Below are 16409 nucleotides of genomic sequence, written 5' to 3' on the forward strand. Positions count from 1 at the left end.
TCTAGTTTTATGGTTAGAATACAGTGGGAATACAGTTTTGTTTGGCATGACAATGGAAGTAAGGGAGATGGTTGTGAGTAGGGAACCAAATTGTTTTTCAGTGTTTCCCAGGGGACCCTAATTTGGTTTAAATAGATGGGTACATTCAAAGATGTAAAAAAAAATCTAATTTAAGAACAAGCTGCACAAGCAGTGCTGATGTATTTCACCACTGGTACCAGCCTGTATAAGAGCAAAGGTTTGCCAGCAAGATAAGTGGATTTAGCTAGCCAGCTAGCTAGTGATTACCTTAAGGGTCTAACATGTTTTCTAGGCACATTTGCAGCTTGCTAAGACCAACCAACTAGAATTTTGCAGAGAGAAAGTTATAAACAAATAGTATAAAATAGAAATGTGGATTTATATAAAGAAGCAAAGTGGAAAACTGAGTTATTGTTTCAAAATCAGTTGACTGCTCACTGTTTAGTCAGTGCATGCAGAGTGCAGCTCGAGCACCAGGAACTGCCTGCTGGAGTGACGGGGGCGGGTCTTGTGTGTATGAGATTGGGCAGTTTTGAGCGAGAACTCCGTCAACTTGAGCAATAAATCTGAATTTTAGAAAAGGAGTGAGACGACTGTGGAATTTAAAAATGTTGCTGCTTCTGGCGGTATGGATGTTGCACATGTCAGTATTGCGATTTGTATTCAACAATTTTTTTTATTTTTTTTTGCAGCCCCACTCACTCGCGATGCACCCAGAAACACACACAAAATATACATGTATGCGCACTCACTCTTACACACTCACAATTGAGCTCTGCCTCTTTCTCTCCTCTGCCCAACAAAACACACACACGCTTGAGCAGGTGGCTCCCCTCCTTGTATTCTCACATCTGCTGGGCTGATCTGGCAGCTGCTGCTGTTTAAACACCCCTGCTTCTGCCCAGGCCTTTGTTCTTTTCCAACCAACAACCCATTCTAAAGAATGAATGAGTTTAGGCTTGGTGTGTGTGTGTTGGAAGAAAATCTTTTGTTTGAAAGTAAATGGAAGCAGAGGTGGGATGGGGGATGGGGATGAAAGGGTGGGGGGGGGGGGGGGGGGCGTTTACAACTGATTAAACTGCTAAACATGTGCCACTTAAGAAATCTATTTCAGTTAGGAGGTTTAAGAACAGGAGTGGCGTTGCACAATTGACCTGATATGGCTGATTCTAATGTTCCTATCTCTCTCTCTTCCCCTTCTGTCCTCTTCCTACCGCTCTCCTCTCTCCCTCCCTCCAGGTCCCATAACCTGGCTTTGCCTGACACTGCGTTCTCATTCTCTGAGAGAATTAGGGAAATATGGAGTGACATGCTGCAGATTAGTTAGCGGATTAGCGGCTTTGAGGACATCCACCTCTGTGTGAGCACAGATTCCCTGGAGCTCCGCTCCCCCCAGCCGCCAGGTCCCCAGCAGCCATGGCCGACCCAGGGATGTTGAGCCTGTTCGGGGACGACGCCAACCTGTTCTCGGACGGGCTGGAGGGCCTGGGGGACTGTGGCTTCCCCCAGGGCCAGCCCAACCCCATGGGGCAGCAGATGCCCCATGAGCACCAGGGCTACGGTTCGCTCTCCTCCAACTCCCTCCACCACCCCTCGCAGGCCGTTCCCGGACAGCCCAAGATGGGCCACCCATACGACCCCTTCGCGGGCTACGAGCAGCAGCAGGGCCGGATGTTGGGCAACGGGCCCGCCGTCAACGGCATGGCGTCCCCACATTCGCGCTACCACAACAATCCCCAACAACCTGGAGGGGGGCACCACGTCTATTCCGGGGCGCAGGGTGACGGGCGCGGCCAGCCATTCCCTGACGGAGGAGCAGTGTGGGGCCCCCAGGCTGGCCCCGGGCAGGGACTGCCTCCATTCCAGCAGCAACAGGCCGCCACCCAGGCCCCCTCCCACCAACAACACGGCCCCTCAGGGCCCCAGGGCCACGGCCACCAGATGGGCCCCTACATGGGCCGAGCCGACTATGCGACCATGCAGGGCCACTCTGGTCAGACCCAGACGCCCCCTAGGATCAACCACTTTCCCCAAGGTATGGGCCAGGAGCCCAGCCACTACATGGGCCACGTGGGGCTCCAGCAGAACCCTAGCATGACAGGTCCCCCCATGCGCCACCCAGCCCAGCAACAGCAGCCTCCACAGCAGCACCCGCAACCGCCTACCCAGCAGTTCCTCCACCGGCCCAGCCAGGAACCCATGGCCTCCCACACTCCTCGCTTCCCCCACAGCCCCTCTCGCCAGCAGCAGGTCCTTGCCGGGAGGCCCCACCAGAACATGGGGTTCAACATGCACGGCCAGGCAGCCCCCCCTGGTGCTGTAACCAGCTCAGGGCAATACCCCCCCTACTCCCAGTACGGCAACCTTAATCAGGGATTAGCCGGTAGTGCAGGGATGAGTCCCGTCATGAGCCTCAGCAGCACCAGCAACAACAGTAACACCATGGGGCCAGCCCAGGTCCAGCGCTACCCCAACGTAGGTGGACCCCCACAGCGCTACACGGGCCCCCTGGTACACCAGCAGCCTGTCCACCCCAACCAAATCACTGGACAGCCCATGCACCCTTCCCAGCCCATGCACCCCTCTCAGGCCCAGGCCACCCCCCAACAGCAGCCCCACCTCCCCACACCGCCTCAGGGATCCTACGGCTCTCCCCCCTCCATGTCCCCAATGAGGGGCATGGGAACCCCTGGGGGCACACCTCCGCCTCAACAGGGTCGCCCCCCGAGTGCCGGCCTGGCTCCAGAGGTAGGGGGCTACCCGGGAGTCCCACTCCAGCCCCCTAACCCCATGGCCCCCCCTCAGAGAAACCCCACTCCCATGGGGGCTCAGCAGCCACACCCCCACCTGCAACACCACACTCAGCACCCTTCCCACCCGCAGCAGCACCCCCACATGCCCCCGGGCCAGCAGCTCTACCCCGGCATGCCCCCTAACCAGCGAGTCCCACTCGGCCAGGTGAGACCTCCAGGTCCCATGGCCCACGGTGAGCCTACCGGACCCCAGGATCAGCGGCTGCTCCCTATCCAGCAACAGGCTCCCAGACCTGGGCAGCAGCTGCAGCCTCCTCCCATGGCCTTCCAGCAGCTGCAGCAGGTGCACCCCGCCCAGGCTGCTTTGCCCCCGTCGCAGGCCCAGACGCACCTGGCTGGCCCCCACCACCAGAACTCTCCACCCAACCAGCCACCCTGGGCGCCACCGCCACACCAGTCGCCTCCAACCCCCCAGAAAGTGCCTCACATTCAGGTGAGTTCCCTTTGATGTGGTTTTTTTTGTGGGTTTGTTTTCATGTGCGTGGGGTATTTGTGTGTGTGTGTGTGTGGGGGGGGGGGGGGTCTGTGACATTTTAAAAACTCTCTGGGTGGAGGTTGACTGGGAGTTTTGAGGTGTGTGTGTGGGAAATTGATTTTTACAGCGGTTTGTTTCCTCTCCACTGCATATCCTGGCCCTCCCCAAGACCCAGGCGCCACAGTACTAATCTCCTAACCCCCTCCCATCCCCACCCCCTCTCTCTGAGGGGGAATACTCCCTTCCTGCTCTCTAAGCATCTCTCTCCTCCCCGTCTGCTCTCTTTCCGCTTGCTCTGCTCTCTATTCCATCCTCACTTCCCTCTCTTGTTTGTTTAATTCTCTCTCTCGTTGTCTGCCCCTCTATCTTTTACTCTTTCCCCCTCTATCCCTGCACCCTATCCTGTTGTTTTCCATGTCTCGCACTTTTCTCTCTCTGCTCTCTGTGTGTGTTTGCCTTGTCTGTCTCGAAGGACTCATGCGTGAGTTAATGGTGTACAGCAGGATGTGCCCTGTCGGGAGAGAGAGAAGAGGGGGGCAGGGGAGGATAGGGGGGAGTCAGTGGGGAGTGGAGGTTACCAGCTCTCAATAGTTTGCTGTGTGTGTGTCCTGGCTTCCATTAGATTGTTTTGTGCTCAAAGCCTCTTTCCCTGCTAACCCATTCACATACAATGGCCGCCCTGTGGCAGCACACACATCCAACACTTAGCATCTCTATTAGTCCTCTTCCTCATTCACACCATCACCACTCTCCACTCCTCCTCTTCCCCTTTACCAGCAGTGGCCCCCTCGCCCCATCCCCCTGGTACCAGGGACTCCTATTAGGGAGTTTTGTGGTTGACATTTAAGATGTCAGAGTTAATTTGCCCAACGCGAATGACCTAGATGTTAGGCACACAGTTAAGCCTCATAGCATTGCTTCAGTCCCTGGCTACAAGAACGTAACCCCGTTATGTTAGGCTGGCTGAAGGAAATGCGCCCGAGGACGTCAAGACCATGATGGCGTTATTGTTCCTGTGGTGGATCTGATTTCCCCCCCCCCCCGGTCGCGGTAGCAGTGTCTGGCGCTTCAGCTCTCAACTCTGCATCTGCATCAGTACTCTCTAATATGGTAATAGGGTTCCTGACAGTCAGCAGCTCCTTTAGCTCCCAGCCGTGTCTGCCCTGGCTGCTGTAATATGGTTATGCAGCGTCCGATATCGCCACCAGAACAGTCGTGTTTGCGGCCGTTTAACTTGGCAGTGCGACACACATTTTTAATTGGTCATAAAGGGTGTTTTTTTAAAATATATTTTTGTACCTTCATGATTTTTTTATTATGATTTATTCAAACAGTAATGTGCAATTGACCAAACATAAACCGACTTTCTGAAGTGCGCATATGGTCCTGTAGGTCTACCACTTTGTGTAGCCGTTAAGCATTCGTTAGCATTGCTGACAGTCTTTGTGTGGATGGAAATGCAATTTAAATTTAAAGTAGCAATCCAGTGACCATTTTGTTTTAAACTCAATCACAAGTGCGCTACAGACAAAGGCGGTGCGTCATAAGCTAAGGTTCCCCTAAAGTAAATGTAATTAAATTGTCAATGATATAGCCTAATTAGCCTACTCGTATACAGTTAATTTAGAAAGTATTCAGACCCTTTCTGTCTTACGTTAGTCTTATTATTAAATGGATCTTCACACTACACACTACCCCATAATGACACAAAGATAATTGTTTTTTGGTCATTTTGGCTAATAAACATAAATAAAAAAGACTTAAGTATTCAGATCCTTTTCTGTGAGACTTGAAATTGAGCTCCGATGCATCCTCTTTCCATTGATCATCCTTGAGATGTTTCTACAACTTGATTGGACTCCACCTGTGGTAAATTCAATTGCTTGGACATGATTTGGAACCACCAAGACTCTTCCTAGACCTGGCCAAACTGAGCAATCGGGGGAGAAGGGCCGTGGTCAGGGAGGTGACCAAGAACCCGATGGTTACTCTAGCAGACCTCCAGAGTTCCTCTGTCGAGATTGGAGAAACTTCTAGAAGGACAACCTTCTCTGCAGCACTCCACCAATCAGGCCTTTATGGTAGTGGCGATAATCAAAATTCTCTGGTCTGATGAAACCAAGTTTGAACTCTTTGGCCTGAATGCCAAGCGTCATGTCTGGATTGAACCTGGCACCATCCCTAAGGCAAAGCGTGGTGGCATCATGCTGTCATGTTTTTCAGCGGCAGGGACTGGGGGACTCGTCAGAATCAAGGGAAAGATGAATGTTGCAAAGTACAGAGATCCTAGATTAAAAACCTACTCCAGAGCGCTCAGGACCTCAGGATGTGGGGAAGGTTCACCTTCCAACAAATCAAATGTATTTATATAGCCCTTCTTACATCAGCTGATATCTCAAAGTGCTGTACAGAAACCCAGCCTAAAACCCCAAACAGCAAGCAATGCAGGTGTAGAAGCACGGTGGCTAGGAAAAACTCCCTAGAAAGGCCAAAACCTAGGAAGAAACCTAGAGAGGAACCAGGCTATGAGGGATGGCCTGTCCTCTTCTGGCTGTGCCGGGTGGAGATTATAACGGAACATGGCCTAGATGTACAAATGTTCATAAATGACCAGCATGGTCAAATAATAATAATGATCACAGTAGTTCTCGAGGGTGCAGCAAGTCAGCACCTCAGGAGTAAATGTCAGTTGGCTTTTCATAGCCGATCATTGAGAGTATCTCTACCGCTCCTGCTGTCTCTAGAGAGTTGAGAACAGCAGGTCTGGGACAGGTAGCACGTCCGGCGAACAGGTCAACGATCCTAAGCACACAGCCAAGACAATGTAGGAGTGGCTTCGGGATGTCTCTGAATGTCCTTGTGTAGCCAAGCTAGAGCCCGGACTTGAAACCGATCAAACATCTCTGGCGAGACCTGAAAATAGCTGTGCAGCGACGCTCCCCATCCAACAGAGCTTGAGAGGATCTGCAGAGAAGAATGGGAGAAACTCTTAAAATACAAATATTTCAAGCTTGTAGCGTCATACCCAAGAAGACTCAAGGATGTAATCGCTGCCAAAATTGCTTCAAGAAAGCATTGAGTAAGGGGTCTGAAATACTTATGTAAGTGTGAGATTTCAGTTTTATATGTATATTAGCAAATATTTCTAAACTTCTTTTTGCTTTGTCATTATGTGGAATTGTATGTAGATGTGTGGAAAAGCAAATTAATAAATTTTAGAATGAGGCTGTAACATTACAAAATATGGAAACAGTCAAGGGGTCTGAATATTTTCTGAATGCACGGTCTAAATGTTTGTTGGGTTTCTACATTTGAAAACAAGGATGGTCCAACTTGGGCTACCATGGAGATAGTCAAGCCTTCCAACTTCTCCTGTCTTGTTGCTGTGCTCACCAATGCCAATGAACCTTGGCACCCCATATTTTAAATCCTTTTGTCAAGAACTCCCTTAAAATCTCGTCCCAATTCCGAAATCACTTTAGCCTAATACATGCAATTTCCTTCTCCCCATTTAATGTTCTAATTGTCTGTTCATCATCGCAGATTGACACCGTTTTTCAGTTCTGGCATAGGAATGGTCTGGTGTTTATTAGTGACCTATTTGTTGATAACACATTTGTCTCATTTGATATTCTGAGGGTTGACCATAATGTTCCCACTGCTTTCTACTTTGCTAAAAAGATTTTCCCTTCATTTCCACTCGAGGCCTCTAATTGTCCAGTTGAGAGATGCTCAGATCTTAACATGTATCTGAAGGGCACAATTTCCAGATTATAGGACATAATACAGAACATTTATCTGCCTTCCTGGGCAAATACAAAATCTCCATGGGAGCAAGACATGGGTGGCAAGCTTTTTGTTCGAAAATGTCTATTAGCGCGTTTGGTATACATATCCAAACTCATTCTCTGGTCAGCGTTATATCGGACAAAAAGTTATATTACCGGTCGAAGAAACATTTCAAACTGATTACAGAATCAATCATTAGGAAGTTTTTAACATATAGCTTCAATAAAGTTCCAACCGGAGTACTCCTTGTCTTCGTGAGCAATGGAACGTAAGTGACTACCATGAGGAATAAGCATGATCAGAAAATGGCTGACTGCCAGACACCTGACTGATTCTGCTATCATTCACTCCCACAACACAATTGAAGTCTCATAATTTCTATTGTGCAACATCATTAATACCTCAAAGGGATTTCATTGGGGACTCTGGTGACTACAAACAAAGCTCAGATTTCTGACTTATTTTGATTTCATTCAAACAGTTTTAGAAACTTTAGTGTTTTCTATCCAATACTAATAATAAAATGCATATATTAGCAACTGAGACTGAGGAGCAGGCCGTTTACTTGAGGCACCTTATTCATCCAAGCTACTCAATACTGCCCCCCAGCCATAAGAAGTTAATGCAACCGCTGTCAGATTTCAAAAAAACTTTACTGCGAAATCGAACAAATCAAACCGTGCAATAATCTGAGTACAGCCTTTAGACAACAAAGCAGCCCAAAAGAGAACCTCCATATTGTTTAGTCAACATTACTCCGAAATAGCATTTTAAATATTTACTTCACTTTTGATCTTCATCAGAATGCACTCCCAGGAATCCCAGTTCCACCATAAATGTTTGATTTGTTCAATAATGTCCATCAGTTATGTCCAAATATCTTCTTTTGTTAGGGCATTTGGTAAACAAATCCAAAAGCACACCCAGGTCGCGCAAAACGTCAGAAAAAATGTTCAAAAAGTTCCGTTACAGCCCGTAGAAACATGCCAACCTATGTATGGAATCAATCTTTAGGATGTATTTAACATAACTTCATTAATGTTCCAACCAGACAATTCCTTTGTACAAATGAAGTGGAAAGTAGCAAACTTTCACGTGAGCGTGCCAGACCACTAACCCAAAGAGCTCTTATGAGCCCCTCCTTTAGAGTAGAATCCTCAAAACAGGTTCTAAATACAGTTGACATCTAGTGGAAGCCTTGGGAAGTGAAATATAACTAATATCACCCTGTTTCTTCAATGGGGGCTGAATTGGAAAAACTTCATACCTCAGATTTCCCACTTCCCCCTATCCCAAAAAGGTTAATGAGGTAGTCACCTGGAATGCATTTCAATTAACAGGTGTGCCTTGTTCATTTGTGGAATTTCTTTCCTTAGTGTTTGAGGCATTCAGTTGTGAAAAGGTAGTGGTGGTATACCGAAGGTAGCCCTATTTGTTAAACCACAAGTCCATATTATGGCAAGAACCGCTCAAATAAGCAAAGAGAAACGACAATCCATTACGGGAAGGCAGGGTAGCCTAGTGGTTAGAGCGTTGGACTAGTAACCGCAAGGTTGCAAGTTCAAACCCCGAGCTGACGAGGTACAAATCTGTCGTTCTGCCCCTGAAGAGGCAATTAACCCATTGTTCCTAGGCCGTCATTTGTTCTTAACTGACTTGCCTAGTAAAATTAAAAAATAAACTTTTAAGACATGAAGGTCAGTCAATATGGAAAATTTCAAGAACTTCAAGTACAGTGGCAAAAACCATCAAGTGCTATGATGAAACTGCCTCTCATGAGGACCGCCACAGGAATGGAAGACCCAGAGTTACCTCTGCTGCAGAGGATATGTTCTTCAGCGTTACAGCCCAAAAAAATGCTTCAGAGTTCAAGTAACAGACACATCTCAACATCAACTGGTCAAAGGACACTGCGTGAATCAGGTCGGATTTCTGCAAAGAAACCACCACTAAAGGACACTAAGAAGACACTTGCTTGGTCCAAGAAACACGAGCAATGGACATGAGACCGGTCGAAATTTGTCCTTTTGGTCTAAGTCCAAATTTGAGATTTTTAGTTCCAACGTGTCTTTGTGAGATGCAGAGTATGTGAACGGATGATCTCATGTGTGGTTCTCACCATGAAGCATGGAGGAGGAGGTGAGGTAGTGTGGGGGTGCTTTGCTGGTGACTCTGTCTGTGATTGATTGATTTAGAATTCAAGCCACACTTAACCAGCATAGTTACCACGGCATTCTGCAGTGATACGCCATCCCATCTTGTTTGGGCTTAGTTGGACAATCATTTTGTTTTTCAACAAGACAATGAACCAAAATACACCTTCATGCTGTGTAAGGGCTATTTGACCAAGGAGAGTGAGTTAAGATGGTTTGGGATGATTTGGACTGCAGAGTGAAGGAAAAGCAGCCATCCAGTGCTCAGCATATGTGGGGAAAAGCAGCCAACCAGTGCTCAGCATTTGTGGGGAAAAGCAGCCAATCAGTGCTCAGCATATGTGGGAACTTCAAGACTGTCGGAAAAGTATTCCTCATAAAGCTGGTTGAGAGAGTGCCAAGAATGTGCAAAGCTTCCATCAAGGCCAAGAGGGCTACTTCGAATCTCAAATATAAAATATATTTTGATTTGTTGAACCCCTTTTTGGTTATTCCATGGGTTATTTCATGGTTTTGATGTCTTCACTATTCTACAATATAGTAAAAAAATAAGGAGAAACCCTTGTGTAGGTGTCCAAACTTTTGACTGCTACTGTATGTGTAACTATTAACCCCAACCTGTTCAACTAATTTTGGAGTACTTCCCCTAGATCAGAATGTTACCACGCATCAAGGCAAATGCAACAGCAGTTGCCTCACTGATAGCTCTCTGCCTTGTCATCTTTTTCTGGTAGTCTGAAATGCCAACTTCCTTTATGCAGTGGGTTAAGGAGGTGATGTCATCTCTGCCTCTAGAAAAGGTTTGGTGCACTTTGCTTGGGCGCCCTACAAAAGTCATGTCTTATCTAGTGGCCATATTGTGATAGGTTTTTTTCTTCTCCATTTAAATTTTTTTGTCTTTTACTTTTCTGTGATATCTTTGTGCCTTGGTGGGTGGAGTAATAATGGGTTGGGATTGTTGTGCTGTTTTCTTCCTGTTCAACTCAAAACACCAGTGGGAAAATGTTAGTGTAGACCCCTTTTATGGGTCACTAGTAGGGGTGGGAGATATTTGGGGAGACCTCAATCTGATAATTATTTTGTACTTTTAATAACTAGGTAATTCCAGACTGTAAAATTGCTGTCCTAATTTAAAATAGTTGCATTCTCATGAAATAATCTTAGTATGTTGAAAAAATAAGGCTTATACGGAACCCAAACCGGCTGCGCTATCGTGCATAAGTTTATTTTGTCCCCCTACATCAAACACAATCATGATACACAGGTTTAAAATATCAAAACAAACTGAACCTATGACATTAATTTGGGGACCGGTCAAAGCATTAAACCCGTATGGCAATTTAGCTAGTTAGCTTGCACTTGCTAGCTAATTTGTCCTATTTAGCTAGCTTGCTGTTGCTAGATAATTTGTCCTAGGATATAAACATTGAGTTATTTGACCTGAAATGCACAAGGTCCTCTACTCCGACAATTAATCCACACATAAAAATGTCTACCGACTCGTTTCTTGTCATCTCTCCTCCCAGGCTTTTTCATCTTTGAACTTAAATGGTGATTGGCATCTACACTTTCATAGTATTGCCACAACAACCGGCAAATGTTAGGCTTTGAATTACCCGTTTGGGTATAACCAATGAGGAGATGGTACCTTCTTCTGTAAACCAAGATGGGAGAGGCAGGACTTCCAGCGCGATCAGCGTCAGAAATAGGAATGGCTTCTATTTTAGCCCTTGGCGACGCAGATGCTCGTTGGGGCTCGCCCGCAGTGTGGGTACAATAATTGAATAACATGTATTCCTACATTTATTTTGCGACACTCACAACGTTGCGAGCGGTGTAGTCAGGGTATTAGTTGATTAATTAATTTATTTTCAACATATTGATACAGCCTAACGGCTAAAACTGCAGTTTGGATTTGTTAAGTTCAAATTGATAGTCGTGCACAATATATTGTCACTGTCAAATATCACTTTGATTTCATTGTATATCGGCCCAATCCATGTCTCGTCCACGCAGGTTACCTATTCCTTAAGTCGGCCACGGTTGCTGAGCTGATGGATACTGGCTCCATGAACTTTCTTCTATATTGCAAGCAGAACCAATCATGCTCTAAAGAAAGTCACCCACGTAAATATCACTATAGGCCTGAGCAAAAACTATTGCTGCTTGGTCTGACGGTATTGGTGTTCTGTGTCTCCCGCTCCTAACGACATCCAGAGCAGGCGGCATCAACTTTTCCGACCGAACGACACAATGCCTTTTTTTTTTTTCATCAGTCAAGGAGGCAGCAGAGCAAGTCTGTGGAGATGACTCTGATTCATCATTTCCCCATCTGCCAAAGCAATGATGTGGGAAACATTGGAATACCAAGCTACCTGGAATATTATGAATGTATCTGCCTGCCTTGTGCCTACAGAGTTGGAGAATATTGCTTTGCATTTTGGCGGTGCCAGATATATTTATTTTGTTATAAAAGTGTATTAGGAAGGCCATAAGCTGCACCTGCACGTGTTGAAGGCTACAAGTATGGATTCCATTCTTCAGTAGCATTTCGTCCATTATGATCCCATTCGGAGAATGGACGAGTTTAAAAAGCCCATAGATTTAATCAGCAGATGCTAGCTAACTGGACCCGTTTGACAGAGTTAATGTTTACAAATGTGGGCTTCTCCCATGACTGCTGGACCTGGCACGTTTATCACTTCACTTCAGCTCCCTCTAGTCCGTTTTGTTTTCAAGGGGATAGACTGAAAGACAAATTCAAGAGTACTTTTGAATAAGAAAAGGTGTCCTTGGAGTCATTCTGCCTTTTCAATTTCAGCTGTTGTAGGAATTCTGCACCTGGTTACCTCCTGGCTAACACAGTGGATGTTATTTTTGGTTGGCATCAACAAACAATTAAAAAAATAAAAAATAATAATAACTTAGTCAAAGGCCTTATTCTTTGGGGCTGTTGGATCACCAACTTATCCTCCAGTGATGTTAAGGCCCATTTTAGGATATCCAGCCCTGTCCCTCAAGTGCTTGAACTCCAAAAGACTCAAGCTACCCCCACCTCACCCTCTCTCGAAACCACAACAAAACATTGGTTGATTGGCATCTAGGGTCTTTTACACCCTTAGGCCACAGGTCTGACATTTTTGTTTTTGAAAATGATTTGAACAACCGACATGGTAAAGAAATATTCTGGATTGAAATGAAACTGACCCTAACACTGATTTGCACAGGGCTGAAAGACAGGTGGTCCCAGGGGTTTCTAACCGTAGCCTGTGAGCAGTGGTCTGCTAGTTGCAAGGAATTGACAAACCCCAGATGGTCAAGCCAGTGGTTCTCCATCACCTGTGACGATACAGTTGACTGTTTCTAATGCCATCGTTGTCCATATTGTATGCTTCCTTCAAGGAATCCTGAATATGAAAAATTAAGGACCATATTTGTAGCATCGCGATGGCGTCGTTCACCCTGGAGGTGTTGTGGTGAAGGACCACAGCCACTCGGCAGCAGTGGCCGCCCTCTGCTCTGCTCCTTCAGGGAGTATTTAGCTCAGAGAGCGAGCACTTTGGTTGCCAGAATAACCGGCACATCACTCTTCCCCTCCGAGAGATGAAACCCAATACCGTCCGTATCGTATTCTGCACTGCTGCTGTCACATTAGCAATGCAGTGAGTGTGTGCGTGCACCAGGCCCATTGTCATTCATGTGATTGATTATCGGGGAAGCTGGGCAAGAGGAGACGTTTATCCATTAAAGCAGCAGTCCAAGCCCTCTCTCGCCTCTCTATTTCTATGGCCAGCCTGTTTTCTGCACACCTCTGTTTGGGGATGGGCATAAACGCATTCTCTGTGACCTTGGTGATGTTTGGCATGCACCATGCACCCAATCTGTCTCTTCGCTTGTTTACAGGAAATTTGCATTTGACTGCCGCAGTTGTGGTTTCCTAAAGTTTTTTTTTATTTTTTTGGTCTCTGAGCGATCTGCAGGCCTCCCAGATAAAACGAACACGGTACAAACGGGACCTCATCTTTCATTCGTCTGAATTTCCTTCCTTTCTCTACTCTCTTTAGTGAAAATACTTGAGCACACTCCAACCAGCTCAGACAAGGGGGATGTTTTCGAAGACTCCTTCGGCAAGAGCTGTGGCATATTGCAGTAAATTTGCTTATGTCCATAAATGCACTCCCCCCATTTTTTTGGAAGTATGGATATAATTTATTCGTGTCATAATGCCTTGGCCCCATCTGCTACTGGGACTGCGGGCAGCTGGAAGCCCCAAACAGCTGCCAACGTGTTTCCTGTCAGCCCAGCTCTACTGGGGATAGAGAGCAGGGGAGAGGAGAGCTACTTCTGTCTCTACAGGAATAGAGGCTAGACTAGAATTACCAAGTCCCTCTCTTTAGGAATAGAGACTAGATTAGACCTAGCCCCAGACTCTTTAGCAATAGAATTCAGATTAGAGCCAACAGCCTGGATAAATTGCATATATTGTCTCTAAGGATAAATTGTAGATGTGCTCTTTCTCTATAGACCTATAGGTTTAGATTTAGTCGATTGTCTCCATGCTGAAATAAAGAATAAATACAATTTGTATTTGTCACATGGTTCGTAAGCAACGGGTGTAAACTAACAGTGTGACTCTTTTATTACAGGCCCTTCCCAAAATGCAGAGTGGTAAAAATTGGAAAATAAGACGAGGAATAATTACAATGAGTAACGATAACTAGGCTATATACATACACAGGGTACCAGTATGGAGTCGATGTGCTGTGGTTTGAGGTAATTGAAATAGATGTGTACATATAGTGGGGGTTAGTGCTGAAGTGATTTAGCCGAAATTAAACTAATTGGTCAACGTCGGTTCAATTACACTGAACAAAGGCATAAACGCAACATGTAAAGTGTTGCTGGAAAAAAGTTCCCAGAAATGTTCCATAATCACAAATAGCTTGTTTCTTTCAAATGTTGTGGACAAATTTGTTCACATCCCTGTTAATGAGCATTTCTCCTTTGCCAAGATAGTCCATCCACCTATATCAAGAAGCTGATTAAACAGCATGATCATTATACACCTTGTGCTGTGGACAATAAAAGGCCACTCTAACATGTGCAATTTTGTCATACAACACAATGCCACAGATGTCTCAAGTTTTGAGGGAGCGTGCAATTGGCATTCTGACTACAGGAATGTCCACCAGAGCTGTTGCCAGCGAATTGAATGTTCCATAAGCTGCCTCCAAAATCATTTTAGGGAATTTGGCAGTATGTCCAACCGTCCTCACACCCGCAGACCACTTGTATGGTGTCGTGTGGACGAGCGATTTGCTGACGTCAACGTTGTGAAGAGCGGGCCCCATGGTGCGGTTATGGTATGGGCAGGCATAAACTATGAACAAACGCAATTGCAATTTGAATGCACTTAGATACCGTGACGGAATCCCGAGGCCCATTATCATGCCATTCATCCGTCGCCATCACCTCATGTTTCAGCATAATGCACAATTCCAGGAAGCTGAAATTGTCCCAATTGTTTTCAAAGCCTTCATACTCACCAGAAATGTCACCCATTGTGCATGTTTGGTATGCTCTGGATCAACATGTACGACAGCGTGTTCCAGTTCTTGCCAATATCAGCAACTTCGCACTGCCATTGAAGATGGGTGGGATAGCATTCAACAGTCCACAAGCCTTATATGCCATATGCAGATGTCGCACTACCTTTTTTAAGTATCGGTGACCAACAGATGTATATCTGTATACCCAGTCGTGAAATCCATTGATTAGGGCCTTAAATAAATATATATAAATATGCATGCATACATACATATATACACACACACACACACACACACACACTACAACAATTGGATACCACGAAATTGGGGAGAAAAAGGGGAAAAAAATATATATATATATATATAATTTTATTTTTTTTTTACCCCTTTTTCTCCCCAATTTCATGGTATCCAATTGTTGTAGTAGCTACTATCTTGTCTCATCGCTACAAGTCGCGTATGGGCTTGGGAGAGACGAAGGTTGAAAGTCATGCGTCCTCCGATACACTACCCAACCAGCCGCACTGCTTCTTAACACAGCGCACATCCAAGCCGGAAGCTAGCCGCACCAATGTGCCAGAGGAAACACCGTGTACCTGGCAACCTTGGTTAGCGCGCACTGCGCCCGTCCCGCCACAGGAGTCGCTGGTGCGCGATGAGACAAGGACATCGCTACCGACCAAGCCCTCCCTAACCCGGACGACGCTAGGCCAATTGTGCGTCGCCCCCACGGTCGCGGCCGGTTATGACAGAGCGCGAACCTAGAGTCTCTGATGGCACAGCTGGCACTGCAGTACAGCTCCCTTAACCACTGCGCCACCCGCGAGGCCGTGTGCATTTATATTTTTGTTCAGTGTATATATATTTTTATTTTCTGTGATCTCAATGTGCACATTGCACAATTTCTTTTGAGATGCATCACATCCTGCCTGAACTGTGCGACGTAGTTTCCAACAAGCCAATTTTCTACCTAGTGTAGTGCATTGAATGTGGTAATTAACTACAATGACCATAATCCATTGCGCATCTGCTTGTCTGGTCTGTTTTTATTTTACGCCTCCTACGGACGAGAGAAGAATGCATGATCATGAGGGTATTGCGATCGATTTGTATTAAGCTGTCAAAGTATGCCTGCCTGCCTTTGAAGAACTAGAAAGTAGTGATGTTGTCAGGCCACATAGGCAGCAGCTCGATGAGTCGTCTTGGAATTAAATAATAGTCATCAAATAAAACAAATGTAATATACACAACTGGAATATTTTATTAAAGTCGTGTGAATTAATAATTGGTAAGCAGTCACTAGCATCATGGGACTTTTAATGTTCTGTTAATGCATTCAACCCAAATAATCTAACTGAACCAACCTCTAAAAGCTAATCGCTCAGCACTAGTGGGGATCAAGTGACTAAACAAGAGGATAGATAATAAATGGTAGCAGCAGCATATGTTAGTATACAAAGAGCTGTTGGGCTAGCTGTTGGGCTAACTATTTAGCAGTCTTATGGCTTGGGGGTAGAAGCTTTAAGAAAAGTATTAAGCTAGCAATAGCCGTACTGGGATAGAGGTAATGACTACTGTGGGGAACGGCAGGTGTAATGGTTGGGGCAAC

The 16409-nt window shown here is 45.9% G+C and overlaps 1 protein-coding gene across 3 annotated transcripts in view; it reads left to right on the top strand.

Annotated features, from left to right (window-relative positions):
• chd7 (chromodomain helicase DNA binding protein 7) overlaps nucleotides 1-16409 on the top strand; it is an 85953-nt gene that overhangs the window by 17323 nt on the left and 52221 nt on the right. For all 3 annotated transcript variants that reach the window (XM_064938958.1, XM_064938957.1, XM_064938962.1), the window contains one exon: nucleotides 1261-3267. In XM_064938958.1, the coding sequence (XP_064795030.1) occupies nucleotides 1438-3267 (1830 nt within the window). In that variant the 5' untranslated portion in view covers nucleotides 1261-1437. The remainder of the gene's footprint in view (nucleotides 1-1260; nucleotides 3268-16409) is intronic.

Source organism: Oncorhynchus masou, chromosome 3 (assembly GCF_036934945.1).
Source record: "Oncorhynchus masou masou isolate Uvic2021 chromosome 3, UVic_Omas_1.1, whole genome shotgun sequence".
Classification (NCBI taxonomy): Eukaryota; Metazoa; Chordata; class Actinopteri; order Salmoniformes; family Salmonidae; genus Oncorhynchus; species Oncorhynchus masou.